The 16,247-nt window shown below is 34.1% G+C and overlaps 2 protein-coding genes across 7 annotated transcripts in view; both read left to right on the plus strand.

The window, feature by feature from the left end:
* The window catches only part of LOC142323126 (testin-like), a 201,138-nt gene that overhangs the window by 66,172 nt on the left and 118,719 nt on the right, over nt 1-16,247 (plus strand). The gene's annotated exons all lie outside the window — the stretch shown is intronic.
* The window catches only part of LOC142323125 (laminin subunit beta-1-like), a 118,982-nt gene that overhangs the window by 12,890 nt on the left and 89,845 nt on the right, over nt 1-16,247 (plus strand). For 3 of the 4 annotated variants that reach the window (XM_075362348.1, XM_075362349.1, XM_075362351.1), the window contains exon 2: nt 12,463-12,559. In XM_075362348.1, coding sequence (XP_075218463.1) covers nt 12,499-12,559 — 61 coding nt within the window. In that variant the 5' untranslated portion in view covers nt 12,463-12,498. Of the gene's footprint in view, nt 1-9,431; nt 9,532-12,462; nt 12,560-16,247 lie in introns of those variants that run through there. The other variant, XM_075362350.1, reaches the window with a different exon arrangement.

Below are 16,247 nucleotides of genomic sequence, written 5' to 3' on the forward strand. Positions count from 1 at the left end.
TGTACCGCCAGACATGATACAAAAAGTTATAAATGGATATTACTTCAGGTTAGCACGCTGCCAAGCATTTTGAACATTTATTGTTCAAAATTCAATTTATTCTTCAAAATTTATTTCATTAGTAATTTATGATCAAAAACATTTATTTAACATTTTAAAATAAATATTGTAATATTTAAAGTTAAAAATATCAGTTGATATAGCCGTCTAATTTGTTGTGTTGCTAATTATTGGTTTGTTTGGCATTTCTCCCGCCACCGCCCCATTCGGTCGCTCTAAAGCATAAGACCGAATGTCTGTGCCACAAATGGCTATTGAGCCACGAAATGGTTTGGCAACCAGTGTCCTAAATAGCTCCTAGGGCTTACCTAACAGCGTGAGCGGACAAAGCGCGGTGCCATACACCACCAGCTTACATGTCCCAACCCCTCACTTGTCATATATTTACTAAAATGGGTAGGCGCACCCCGTTAACTACTAAAAAATATATATGACATCCATAAATTAAAATTTACTTCGTCTAGAGAGCAATTCGCCGTCACACCTAGGTTGCTGAATGCCAGCAAGTACCTGTCCACCATATTAAAGCCTTAATTGGCTGGACAGTCTTAATTTATCTAGATTCATTGTAGTCATTGTGTCTTAATCTATCTGGATTAGGACACCCCCTCTGGGATGTCATCTTCGGTATCCCATAATACAAAATCTCCTCCACCATCACCTCGTATACTGGAAGATATGGTTGAAGAACCACCCGACCCCTGAGCATCAGAGTTCTTAAAATCAAAAATACAAAAAAGAAAAACCGAATCACATACAACTAATTTTTATATACTTTCCTGAATTTATTTATCTATACTTATGAACATTATTCAGTAAAACGTTAGAGGTCTTCGGTCCCGCATTGAAGAAATTAGAGTATTGGCGCGCGCCCATGATCTACTAATATTTCCAACAAACACATCTACAACAAGATCCAATAACACTCGAACGGTATTTCTGTGAGAGATACGACTGTCTAGTAGACAGAGAGAGTGGTGGAGTTGCTATTTTCATAAAGAATTAGGTATCGGCTACAAGGATTCAACTATCCACCCTCATCCCTGCTGTTGCAGTAAAGGTCTCTATCCCCTTGAAATAGCATATCTGCAATTTGTATCTCTCACCGAACTCTTGAGTGCTCTAGAAATCTCAAATCTCCTCACGCAAATACCATCGCCATCGTTAATAGTAGGATACTTCAATGCCCACCATATTTCCTGGGGTTCAACTTTGTGCTCCACTCGAGGAAATATGATAAACAGAGCGAGAGAAGACCTTTGTCTACTGAATGAGGGATCACATACATTCATGTGTTTATCATGTGGTACTGTATCTAACATCGACCTCTGTATGCTCATCCAGTTTACTTCCTCATCTTAATTGGTCTGTTTGTGATAACTTTCACGGCAGTGATCACAGACCAATTATTACTGGTTTCGGTGTTGATCGCGAGGTGAAAAGAAGGCCACGGAGGTGGATTGTTGAAAAGGCGGATTGGAATGGATACCATAAAGCCTTCCAATCACAGTATTACGATGGTGCAGACATCCTTGACCAACTTTCTTCTTTTAGTTCCATGATACTCGAGAATGCTAACAGATATACCAAAAACATCGGGTAATCCTAGAGGTCCTTTCGTTCCATGTGGAATGATGATTGCCAACATGCTATTAAGAATTGACGGCAGGCACTACGCAAATTTAATCGTAGGCCTACAACTGAACATCTAAATGTATACCGCTGGGCTAAAGCGGTATGCCGTCCAGTCTTCTTAGACGCTAAGAGGAAGTCATGGACAAAATACGTGAACACTATCTCACGCACTACTCCCACGTCTACTGTGTGGAAAAAGATCCGTGCAGTTTTCGGATCACCGAAACAATTATTCTCGGTCTTATTGATAAGGAAGAACTCCTTTCATCATCTTCGGCAGTGGCAAATACTTTAGCAAAATCTTTCCGCTCGGTCTTCCTCACTTCATCATATAATAACAGTTTTCAAAGTTACAAGATACAGATACAAGTATTATCGTTAAACATTGGTGAGTCGGTTGGCGAATTAAACGACGCCCCATTCGTATTCATGGAATTGTCACACGTACTTAAAAACTCACATGACAATTCCCCTGGATCGGACAACATTCGCCTCTGTATGCTTTCACACCTTCCTAATTCGGCGCTGCAACATCTATTGAACATTTACAATGGTTTATTCTCCTAACAAGTTTTCCTACCCGGCTGGTCAGAAGCCTTTATCATACCAGTACTTAAACCTGGTAAAGGCAAAGCCTTTATGTATAATGGTTAACCGTAGGCTTACATGGTATTTGGAGAGATGGCCTTTTATCTCCAGAACAGTGTGGTTTCCGACTAGGACAATCTTCCATTGACCATTTAGTGTAAATGGAAACACCATACAAAACGCTTTCCTATACCGTCAGCACTTCGTTGCTATCTTCTTTGATATAAAAAAGGCGTACGACACGGCCTGGCGACGTGGTATTCTTAACACCCTCAGAGAATGGGGAATCGGGGGCAATATGCTTGCTTTTATTCAGGGTATCTTAAATCACCGAACATTCCGTGTTCCTTTGGACGATTCTCTTTCGGATAGCGTCATCTTAGAGAGTTGAGTGCCTCAAGGTAGTGTATTAAGTCTCACCTTATTTTCTGTAGCCATAAACAGTATTACCAAATGTGTGCAGGCTTCTGTCTCATGTTCTCTATTTTTTGACGATTTACATTGCGACCCGTTCAACACCCACAGCAGAGAGACTTCTACAGAACACTATATCTCACCTCGAAGCTTGGTCCAGGGTAACCGGCTTCACGTTTCTATCTGAAAAATACAAAACGTGTAGTCTTTTCTCGGCTGCTGAACCCTTCCATTCCGTAAGTTTTTCTGAATAGAGAGCTTATTGCTCTCTCTCTCTCTCTCCACGTCAAGTTTTTAGGTTTATTTTTTGATAGCCATCTTACTTAAGTCAAACAAATCAAAGAATTAAAAACAAAAGTTTTACACTTTTAGAGTCCTTAGTAACACCAATTGGGGAGCCGATCGGTCATATATGATATGTTTTTATTATTCCTTAGTTCGTTCCCGTTTAGATCATGGTTGTGTCGCCTGCTCTTCAGCTCGTCATACCGTGCTTAAAATGTTGGATGCTGTACATCATGCTTTCCTTCGGCTTGCCACAGTTGCATTTAGATCAAGCCCTGTCGCAAGCTTACTTGTAGACTGTGGTGAGTCATCACTTTGGGATAGACGGGACCGGCTTTTAGCATCTTACTTTGCTCGTCTCAAAGGACAGCCAAATCACCCGGATTTTGACTCAGTCCTTAGGAATCCTAATTTAGGAAGGTATGAGGACTATCCACGTTGTGTTGCACCTGTAAGTGTCCGTACCCGATGTCTACTGCACCATATAAATGTTGACTCACCTTCATTCTTTCCAGTGTATCCGTGCTCATATCCTCCGTTGGGAATAAACCTTATAAATGTTATGTTTTTACCTTACGATATACAAAAAACAATCAACACTACCTACTGTTTTCCAGCAAATGTTTCAGTGTGTTCTCTCCAAGATGAACCCAGACGCGGTGGTATACACTAATGGATCGTAACAACGATACCGTTAGTTACGCGTTTGTTGTCAGTGATAGAACTTATATGTTTGGATTACCTGGTATTACGAGTGTTTTTACTGCTGAATTATACGCTATAAATAAAGTTCTAAATATCATTAACCCTGTGTACAGAAATATCCGTATTTGCAGTGACTCGTGTAGTGTTTTACAAGCCTTAGAAAACTTTTTTTATTCCAGACATCCTATCGTCATCGAAATCTACAACGCAATCGCTGAGTTGAATAATCGCAACACACAAGTAAGTTTCTGCTGGGTCCCTAGCCTTGTAGAGATTCCGGGTGATGAACATGCAGATTCCGCTGCCAAAGACGCATGTAATCAACCTCCTTTCACCACTCGTGTTGCTACTTCTAATTTTATTAATATAGAGAATGTAAAACATTCTCTACGAGCAAAGTGGCAAGGTGACTGGGCGGCTACCGTTGATAATAAACAACGGCACATTAAAGATTCTGTGTTACCATGGGACTCCTCTTGCAGAAAAACTCGTCGTGAGGAAGTGGTCTTCTGTCGATTATGATTAGGACATACCAGAGTCACGCACGATTACCTCATGTCAGCAGTACACGCACCAATATGCGTAATATTGGTGCGGCATATGCAATATGCCATTTAACTGTACGCCACATCCTTTTAGATTGCGTATGTTATGCGGCCTTACGATACAAATTAAAAATATGTCGAAGCATTCAGTGTATTCTAGGCAATGACAGGAGAGTGGTAGATCAGGCACTCTTATTCTTACGGAAAATAAATATGTTTAATAAAATATAATGTATACCTATAATTAGTGTTTGTAAATCAGTCGTAGTTTTTTCACAAAGTTAATCTTTGTTATCCGTGAAGGGTCCCATTACACCCCTTTCGGATTTTGTTAAATTATTTATATTTTATTTTTTCGTTTTATATAATTTTATTTTACTGTTGACTGTGATATTAGTTGTAAGATTTACGTGATATTAGTTTTAAGTTCTAGTGATATCTTTTCTGTGATAGTAGTTTTAAGTTACCTTTTTTTAGCTGTTGTGATTTTAGTTGGTAGTTTTTTTTTTAGTGATATTAGTCATTAAGTTTTTGGATTTTAAGCCTTTATTTTTTTTATATATACTCTAATTTTAATTTAGTTTTAGTTTGTTCTTGTTTTATTTTTTACTTTTTTTATGTTTTGATTTTAAATTATGTACGAACCGGGCGATGATAAGACGAAGACGTTTTTCGCCCACCAAAAAATCTCCGGAGATTCCAGATCCTCCGGAGGATCTGGAAACAGAGTATCCAGGAACGCCTGGTAAGTCGCCACAGATGTTGGAAGTGTGGTCACGACCACCAAATCCGTATTGAACACTGGACAGAACGTCCAGTGAATGGCTTTGGCCGGTAACATGATTTTGTGAGCTGCCAGGGGTTGCGCTGCAACTCGCGTAAGGAGTCTTGCCATAACTTGAGTCTGGCTTCTTTGATGGCATGAACATACTCATTACGGGCGCGCCGGTATATCCGCAAAAGCTCAGCGCCACGTCATCAACGATAATCCCCGTTTGGGGGCGACGCTAGTATCTTCTCCTAGCGGACCTAGCTCTTGCGCGCAGCACCCTAAGGTCGGAGGACCACCACTTTCTCCCGGGTTTCCGCATCTGTTTAACAAACGGCTCCAGGCACTCTCCGATCAGCGGACAGGCCACTACCTAAGGGTCCGTCCATTGGGCCGAGGCCGCCGTAGGACCCTATCGCAGCCAGTCTTGATGGGCCGACCGAATTGTTCAGCCATCAACCTCCTCTCTGTGCTCTGTGCGTCATTCCAACCCCTGCAAGCAATCTGCGCACTCGCGTCGCAGCACAAGCTGCGGCGCGAGTGCGCAGCATTCAGGCCCCTTAGGTTATAGTTATATATGACCTCTTACTGGTTTCGAAAATTTACACTAAAATTTGCACTCTTACGCGTTTTAGTAAATATATGACAAGTGAGGGGTTGGGACATGTAAGCTGGTGGTGTATGGCACCGCGCTTTGTCCACTCACGCTGTTAGGTAAGCTCTAGGAGCTATTCAGGACACTGGTCGCCAAACTGTTTCATGGCTCAGTAAACGTTTGTGGCACAGACATTCGGTCTTATGCTTTAGAGCGACCGAATGGGGTGGTGGCTGGAGAAATGCCAAACTAACCAAAAAAACTATCGAAGCCCCAACTGTGATTCTTTGCTGCAACTTATCTAAAAAAAAAAAAAACTGTTGTACTTTCTTTTAATGGATCTTATCCGGGCCAGTGTTGAAAGTTGCTTCAAATTGCGTTCTTCACAGAACAATCATGTGACGGAGACGTTTAATGGAAAAATGGTTTATAAAAATGGCCCTTTTTGGAGCTGAGGTGTGTCGCACGGTTTTCCTTTACATAAGGCCCGATATACAGGCTCCCAGGCCTGGTTTGTCATTACTTGACCACTCGTACCACCCTTGTGGTTCATCCAACATGGCCAACATGTTTTGGAACGCCTCCTGCCTTTTCTGGTATGTGGAGTACAACAAAGCCTCCCATGCTGGGTAAACGTATGTTAGAATTGGCAGGAAGTATAATCTATATATGAGTATTTTAGTCGTCAGTGGATAGGGGCTGGCATGGTTAAGCTGGGTATAGAGAGGCCCTGGCGGCCTTTGCTCTCCGGGTCACATACTCAACATGTTCCTCTAAGGTAAGCTATTCATCCAGGGCCATCCCAGATATTTAACTTTCTTCCCATATGGGATTTTCTCCTCTGAGGTTTCCAGTTGTCTGGCTAGAACACGTGTCTTGTATGTGAACAACACGACCCCAGATTTGTCACTGTTAACCCTGATCCTCCACATATCATGCCTCGGCTCCACTAAATCTAGTTGCTGTTGGAGTCTCTTGATTGCGTAATCTATATTTCTGGATTCATAATAATGTGCTGTGTCATCGGCATGTAGAGCTGTATTGACTCCCTCTGACAGCTGCATATCATTGATGTAAGCTGTATACAAAGTGGCGAAAGCACTGCCCTCTGGGGAACTCCAGCGGCTAAAATGCAGTAAAATTGTTCATGCAGCGTGTTTTACCTTGTTTTATTGTTAACATGATTTTCCATTGTTGCAACTCTGAATACTTATAAGTTGTTAACGAAGGCATTAACAGAAAAACGTGTTTCACAATTGTGTTTCTTGTAAAATTTTAAATCAGAATCTTGTGTCATTTGTCCACCCTCCTATTTAAAAAAATTAAGTTTGATTTAATATGGCAGATCCAAGATGGTGGAAAAAAATTAAAAACCCACCATATTGCAGATTTTTTTTTAACTATCTAGAACCCCATTTCTTTCTCCGTACTTTTCAGATATGTAGTATAAAGCTGTTTTCATATTTAAATATCACCCAGTGTGTAAAATCATATAAGAGTGTCATACCTCTGCAAATGTTGTAGCATATGACATATCTTTATAGTGTAAAATAGTCACAGAGTATCTGATAAGTATATAAATTATTTAAAATCTTTATACTATTATTTATAGACTGTATTATTAATATAAGGTACACCTTATGAAAAAATGAATTAACATTGTTTGGTGATTTTTTTTTCATGAGTTATTTTTATTTTTTGTTTCATTTGTAAATTATTACATCTGGCTTGTTTACTTTTATATTTCTGTTAGGTTTAGTAAAAAACACATGTTAGTAGTAGTATTTCATGTGTTTATTATAAAGTACTAAAGAAAATTAGATCTTGTGAAAAACTTTTTTATTTTTCTTGTGTAAAAGCCATAACTTACAAAAACACTGGCAAACTATTCACAGTGCAGAAAGAAATTATATCTTGCATGCTATAAAATGCGTGCAAGAGGCTGAGCTCAAACAACTTACTTGGTAGTCATGTTACTAGTCTGATTTGAAAGAGCAGCAAAATATTGTGGAATGACTGTAAAACGTTTCGGTGCATGTGAACTGAAGCTAAAATGAATGAATGTAAGCCATTCTGTACTTGAACTGGATTCAAGTTTAAAATATTTTTAGCAGTTACATAACTACATATTCGTAAATTAAATTTCATAATAACTAATTGTGCTTTTTAATAACTTTTTCTTTCATAATAACAAAATTTTTTAAATTTTGTGTTAAATTTTTAAAGTAAATTATTGACTATTATTTACATTCTAATTAACTTAAAAGTATCTATAATATAAACTTACCTTAATAAGAAATTTAATTTACTATGAAGAAGTAGGTGTATTTCAATTTTTATACTGTAATTTAACATTTTCTCAGAAAACCAAATAGGTTTACTGTGATGTTCCAGTAGAGTAGAGTAATTATTTTCATAAATAAAATACGCGCATTATTAAATGATGTTCCAATATCAGGCATCCAGTGTTTTCTGAAAGGTTTAAGTGTGCGCATGTGAGAGAAAGAGAGTTGGGTGGATGAATGTGTTTGTCTGTCTCACCCTAAATACTATGACATTAAGCTAAGATTTGGGCTATGGTTGACATTACTTAAAAAAAAAACAAAAAAAAAACATTATACACCAATAGTTCCTTAAAATTCTATTTTTGTACTGCAAAAAATTACCTTACCCTGATTTTATTTTTGTTTTTGTTGGATCACTTTAATTTTATTGGAGGTGAATAAAAAAAAAGTATTTTTAAGGTAAAAGTTTATGATCGCTTAATTACTACTTGCGCAGTCAAAACCATATGTATTATCGTTTTTTTTTTATAAGTTATCAAATATCAAAAAAATAATATTTTTTGTTGATATTTTAATATTATAAAGTAGGAAAATTTATAGTAATTTGTTCTTCCACTTTTGTACAGGACTAAATCGCTTGAGATTGCTAAGTTGAAATTGGAATGTTCTAATATATATTGCTGCTATCAATGTCCATTGTTAATCAGATAAATTTGTTATTTTAATTTTAGTGATCCATATATAGTTACACACTGTTTTATGAAATGTGTTGAAATGAATCTAGGAATAGGTAAAATATACCAATTTCTTAAAAGTTGTATTATTACTACACCTTATTTGTAGGGAGTAAATACCAGTAATAATCATTATGGCTATTATTATTTTTATATTTAACAAATACATATGTCTTTACTGAACCGGTTTAATTCTTTTTTTCTTTTATTTAATACTGCTGTTTCAAAAAAAAAATCAGCTTCAAATCTTTTCTTACATATGCTTATTTAGCACAAAATTATGTGTGAATTGTTATTGATAGCCTAAATTAATGGCATAGTGAAGACTAACTGCTAAGAGTCCATTGTTCTCTTAGGTCAAAGTTCAGGGTTGTTTAATTAGAACTCCATTTTAATTTTAATAATTATCACAGAATCAGGATTTATAATGAATTTGTAGTTTTTTTTATCGGCTCATTAATGAAATCATTATTATATATTAAATTGGCATTTATTTTTGAAAATAAGTATTAGATTTTTAAATTAAGTGTAATTAATAAATATATTTTTAGGATTGTGATATTGAGTTACAATATCAGTTAATTTGATGATATAATGTTTTTCATTTGAAACTTGTTTTGTAAAATATTATCTTTTATTGTAATTGTGTCATCCTTTCCTTTATTTTAATGATTGTTTTGTTTGAATGAGTATGTTTGTTATATCAAGTAGTTAAAATCATAACGTTAAAATATATCATTCATGAAAAATATTTAGAGGCTGTTGTAATGAATTCAGTTAATCATTATATTTAGAGTGATGGAACGTTTATGCTTTCCACTGTAAATAATTAGTTGAAAAATAGTTTATTTTATTCTCTTAACTAAACATTTAGCTTTATTGAAAGTGCATTGGTGCACAGAGTATTTCAGTATATGTAAGTTTTCATTGCTGTTTTTGTTACTTTTTTTAATATACTTTCAATTTTACAGATTATAAATCATACTTGTAAGTATGCTTCCAGAAGCTTTTCATGACTATAACTCAACTTCTACACACACGCGTGCACACACACACTCTCTCTCTCCCCTCTACATCACTCCCCTACTCGCCCTCTCTCTGAAAATGATAGACTGTGTTTTGGGTAATATCATTTTTTTTTTTGTAATTTGAATTTCAGATATTAGGTAGTCAGTCTTTAGTAGTTTTTTCCAAATTACAGTATTTTGGAAGTAAGATGCCTGGTTTTACCTGATAGGCTTCTTAATTTTAGTTTTTTGTGCAATTCCACAACTGGAAATGGGAGTCCCTGGATAGTCCCACAGGCAGAATCTGTACTCTCCCAAGCCTCAATGAAAAAGTGGCTTCCAGGTGGTGGCTACTATTTGATGTTAGGGCAATAGCTCACAAAATTCTTATGGTAATTAGTAAAGAAAAAAAAAATCAATTTTTTAAAAAATTTGTTATAGTATCCTCTGTTTCATTAATTATCAATTTCAACATTAATCGTACTCTCTAACTAGAGTAACAAAGACAGATCATTACTGGTAAAGTGACACCTTCTGATCCTTAGACTGACTTCAGTCTTGAAGTTTATTTTATCAGATGTAATCTTTTTTCATAAATATTATTATTGGTTTAGAACAATAATAACATTTATGATTAAGTATAAGAAAGGTTTTTTTATCTACTCTAATGTAATTTATAATTAAGAGGCTTTTTCAGTATTTAAAGTAAAATATAAAAATATGGTGTGTTTTTAATACAGTATAATATACTTTATTTTCAGTGTATTAGCTGTTTGAATAAATGTATTGTGTAATTGAAATCGTCTGCTGTTGATCATATTATGTTTTCTTACTTTCAGAGTATCATCTATGTCATTTAAATTCCTTAAAATGATTACATTAGATGTTAATCTCATATTTGGATTAGAAATATATGATAAGAATTTCCGTGGTAAACTTTGACTTATTAGTCATTATTTAGATATGACAAAAGAAATTGATTTCTCTCTGTATTTTATAAGGATAAATTATTTTACTTTTAAATTTGAAATTACAGTAAACAAAAAAAAAAAATTGAACTTATTGAGAAAACAGTATAATTAAAGGTAATTATACTTGCACAACTGATTGGTAAACAGTAACATCCTTAATAAAGTTAAGAAAAAATTTTAGTAGCTTTGGAATTATCTTTAACAAATAATTATTAAATAACAACCACTTAACAAATCATTATTTTGCAGTAGATTTGTTTCTTGTACTTAGTAATTTTAATTATTTGTGCTCTCCTTTTCCAAAAAAAATTATTGCTTAAAATTGTTACTGTAAATTCAGAGGACCATTGAAGAAAATCAAAAATCAAAAAATCTTTGGTTCGGAATTTTCAACTTTGGCTGGGGCTTTTAAAAACCAGCTGTGTGTGTGTGTGTGTGTATGTATGTATGTGTGCATGTGTGCATGCGCGCTTGTGTAATGAAATCAATGAATCCACCTAAATTATGTTGTCTAAAAAATTTCATGCCTTTCTTATTACATATTTTATTTAAGATGTCATTTTTTAAGGTACTACTATAATTTATTTTTTTTTAAATTAATACTGATTATTAAAAATGACATAAATATTAAAATGTAAAAATTCATATCTAAAAAAAGCAGTTTGCCATTACAGTTAACTGTTGTTTTGATTGTTTTCATTTTTTTGCCATAAAATTTGAACATTTCATTCCGTCCCATACAAATAAAGTTGTTTCTCTTTGAACAGTGAACGCTGTGCTGTTTTCCTTGATCTGCCCTTGAAATTATTCTTTGGTTTAAAGCTGCCTTCCTTATAAACATGCTCTTTCTAGAACAAATATTTTCTTCATTTAGTTGGTCTTTCACTTTATTTTCTATTTATCCGTATACTGTCCTTTTGATTGCAAGAGTTGTCATACTGATACTGTCTCAGTCTTAGGTTGCAGTGTACACGGTGGCTGAGAAGTCACCGTACCCCTTAAAATTAGAACTAAAAATTTGTAATGAATTATAAATTAAAAATGCAATATAATAATGAATTATTTTATTTACTCACTGGATACATAGTATTAATTTTAATGGTCTAGTGGGTCTGTGTGTTCGCACTCATGTTGCATGCACAATTCTGTATGTGGCCATGTCCTCTGTGACATATGACAGAGCATTTCTGGTGTTACGTTACGGAAGGCGTCCCTCACAGTATCACGCGATATTATATCATGGATATAATATATATTTATATTATGGATTTATATCAGCAAAAGATATGTTTGTTTCTCCTAATATTAATCAGAGTTTTTCATTTCACATTACTTTTTTCTTTATGGGTATTTAATTAACTTATTTGAATGTAAACTCTACAGTCTTAATGTACAGAAGTATTTCTGTTGTATGTGTATGAGTGTTTTGTTAATGATTACTGTCTCACAGGAAGTCTGAAGGCATGTGTGTATAAATATGTTAATAGAAATTATAGTGTCTGAAATATGCCAACCCTGATCATGATTTAAGCCTCAAGCTTTCTGGGTAAAAGACAGATACAGATACTCTACTATTCTGCCAAGTAGGTCAGACGCCAGGATTTTATTAATGTTAGTATTTTAATCTAAAAATACTAACAGAATTTTGCTGTATTACAATTTAACTTGTTAATGAATAAAGAACTGTGCTAAACAGTTGCTAAAATGAAATGGCCATCTAGGTTTAAAATGTAAGTAAAATTTTTATTAATGGTATTTGAGGATAATCTGATTTTGCAATTTATTTTAACTTTTTTTCCATTTTATAGTGAGATTAACTTTCATGATGTAATTTGAAAGTATGAATAATAATTTTTATTTTGATTACAGGCCAGGGAGTTCGGGGATTTCAGCAGGACTGCTGAGATGGCTCCCATTTCATTATATTCACTTCAGTATTTGAATGTCATTATAGTCATTTTATCAAGTAAGTTTTTTCAATCCAGATCTTATAAACTATTAATAACCAGTTTTATCATTAAAATTAGTTTTCATATCTATATTGCTTTATAGAAATGTAGTTCTGAGAACATTCCTTATTAAAATATAATTTCTGTTAAATATTAATCTGTTTGCAGATAATCCTTTGGTGGATTTTTAACAACGGAATTTTAGAAAAAATCTAAATCAAACATGTTAAAGATTTTAATAAGATGAGGAATAAAATTTGTTCAAGTGACTGATTTCTTTTCCTCGTTAGAAGCGATGAACTTATTTTAAATTGTATTCATTTGGTTTTACCAGTTATCACCAGTGATTAATAATGATATTTTAAAATAGTTTTTATAAATACTCAGTTATTTGTATATTTAATGTACACATGTTAAATTGAGTATTGAATGCTTTTTATTCATTTGGTAGCTTTGTAGGCCAATTCCCAATGTGGAAAAATGAGCAGGATTTTTGACTGGGAAATTATTGAATAATTAACACAAAATTAAACAACAGATGGAGTAATATAATTCATAACAAATAAGGATACAGACAAAGAGTATATATAATTACTTGCAATATAGTGAGAGAATTATAGTCAGGATGGTTTTAAACCCCAGGCCTACAACATTATTACAGATCTGTTTGGCAACTTCTTCATCAGAAGATGATGAGACAGAGAAAATATATAAAAAACCATTTGACTCGTTAATTTTGTTTAAGGAGATGATTGATACTAATCAGTAATAAGGATATGTATACTTGTGCAGAGCAACTTAATAAAAATTAATTTCCATTCTGTATTTTTAATTTACGTCATCTATTTAATTGTTGGTTTTATTACATCATCATCATCACATGGTTTCCTGCTGTATGGAAGATCTTTTTTACCATTTCTGTCTCTAGTCTCTTCTATTTGTAACTATATATTTAGGCGTTTGATAACTACATTGTTTTTAGATTGTCTGTTTGTATTGTTTTCTGTCCTTTTTTTCTGCACCTTTATATCTTTGTCATTTGGCTTTCTAGGTTGTTCTATATAAGACTATGCTTTTCTTTCTTGCTTCTCATGTTTCCTTCATTTCTCATCCTGATCACTTAATTTTTTTCAATCTCTTCCTTGCATTTCATATGTCTTGTGCTTTTCTTTGATCCTTTTTCTTAGTGCGTATGTTTCACATCTATACCTTAGCTATGCAAATTTAGTACTACAAGATTCTTAACGTAACTTCCAACATGTCAAATGAGTAACAGTTTCTTTCTGTTGAATGTTTCAACATCATTGTTAGTCTAGTATTTATTTTCTTTTTACTTCCTTCTGTTCACATGCTTTCTGTGCCTTGTTACTTGTTGAATTGTGTCTTTTGTGTAGCAATTTATTAGTTTAGTTTATTGTCTCTTATCCTTGTTACTTCTGCTTTCTTAATAGTTATTATAATCTAATTTTCTTATGCAATAAAAAATCTATGAAAAAAATTTACGGTCAACTCATCCGCGAGCAGCTTAACTGCGATGCCTTTTGGAAAAAATAAAGTTTTAAAAACTTATAAAGAAGCTAAAATTTTAAAGTTTTTTAATCGTTGCGTGATAGGTTTCTCTTTCATTTATTAACTAATTGAATGTGTGCTTGCTTTGAATATGATAATGCTGTACTATAAGTTCATTGTGGATAAGATAGAATGGTAGTTCATTGTTCAATAAATATTATTGTGCTACGCAAACTATGAAGTTCAATTAAAAGAAAGTGTTTTCAGTCACTAAAACAACAATCAATTGCATTTTATTTAAAAAAAAGTATCTGACAGAGTGAAATGCACAATTTATTAATTCTTTTTTTTTATGTCTATGTATTTTTTTCTTATTAGCTATTCTTTAGTAAATGTTTTTTAATGCATTATGTAGTACACACACTACTGTATGCGCAACTATTTATGTATTAGTGATAATGAAAATTTCTAAAATGTTAATAGTTTTTTTTTTTTGCTGCAATGTGCAGTGTATTTATAATTAGTTCCAATTTACTGGAACCATAAGTAAATTTGAATACAAAAAATTACATGCAGAGAGTGGTTTCCATTGAAATCCCTCAAAGAAATGTATATGTATATGTATCTTATAATAATATAGTATAGATAAATAATAAACAATAATAAACTTATAGTATAAATAATAATAAGCATTAATACATAAATAGAAACGTCAGTCCAAGAAATATTGATGAAGTTCAGAACATCAAAAACCAAACAGAATACTAAAAAATATTCTTATTACACACGCAAAGAATAACTAATCAAATGAAGAATTTTGATGATGCACAAACCCTAGGGTAGCTGATTCACCTCAAATCTCGGAGAACTTTACAGATCTAACATATGCAGTCGATTTAGGCGCCTTACATCCTCGCTATTATCCAGAAGGTTAATTCTGCACCAGTTCACATGTTTGTTCAGTCTCACTTTGTATTTTGTACCAAGTTGCCATATCTCCTCTTGAATGGTTGGTAGTTCCAGATAATTGTGTATTTCACTGTTTTTTGCAAACCACACTGCTTCTGTTATATTTCTCAATAGTTTGTTCTGGAATTGCTATACAATTGACTTTAATATTACTTTTGCTTGTCATACCTAACAGTTCGATTCCATAGGTCAAATCGGTTTCTGGGCCGCTGAGTGTACAGCAAATGCTTGTTAGATAATGATAGTTGCAACCTCCTGCCTAACAACCAGTACATCTCCCTAAACTTAATGTTAAGCTGCATACTTTTCTCTCTGACATGAATCCTCCACATTAGACGGCAATCCAAATGCAGTCCTAGTTATTGCATGCTATTAGCATGCAGGATGAAAATGCTGGTAAGTTGAACCTTTATTTCTTCAAAATACATATTTTGAATAAACTTCTGGATATTACTTTTACCAGGTAATACTTGATGCGGTTGCTTTCTTCAACCAACATCAGTAGTTTACCTAAGGGAAAAGACTCCTACCTCATTGCTGTGGGAAGCTAACTGAGAGATATGGCTACCAGCCAGATTAAGGCTCCAAGCGCTTTAATGGTGGACAGGTACTTGCTGGCATTCAGCGGCCTAGGTGTGACAACTAATTGCTGTCTTTGACGAGATATATTTAATTATTGATAGTCATATGTTTTAGTAGTTGACGGGTTGCGCCTACCCATTTTAATGATATACGACAAGTGGGCAGTGGGACATGCAAGTGAGTGGTGTGTGGTAACATGCTTATTCTGCTGACGCTTTTAGGTTAGCTGTAGGAGCTAGTTAGGACACTGGTCGCTAAACCGTTTCAAGGCTCAGTAACCGTTTGTGTCACAGATATTCAGTCTTATGCTTTAGGGTGACCAAATGGGGTGGTGGCAGGAGAAATGCCAGGCAAACCAATTTACCAAGTACTAATAGTGTAGTGCATTGTATTTTATTTTATTATTTACCATTGTACCTTAATTTAATAGTGCATGTAAATACTGTCCTGCAGTACAGTATTAGGTCATTTTAACATATATTATTCTATTGCTATGATTTTAGATTATCCATGATCCTCTTTCCATTTATCATTGCAGATCATTGGGAGCTGTACATTTTACTTAATAAAATTATGCACATAATTTATAAGGGTTATAAGTAAATCTCATCTTTTGTTATATAAATTTTGTATGGTATTGGGGTA

Source organism: Lycorma delicatula, chromosome 4 (assembly GCF_047948215.1).
Source record: "Lycorma delicatula isolate Av1 chromosome 4, ASM4794821v1, whole genome shotgun sequence".
In the NCBI taxonomy this organism is placed as follows: Eukaryota; Metazoa; Arthropoda; class Insecta; order Hemiptera; family Fulgoridae; genus Lycorma; species Lycorma delicatula.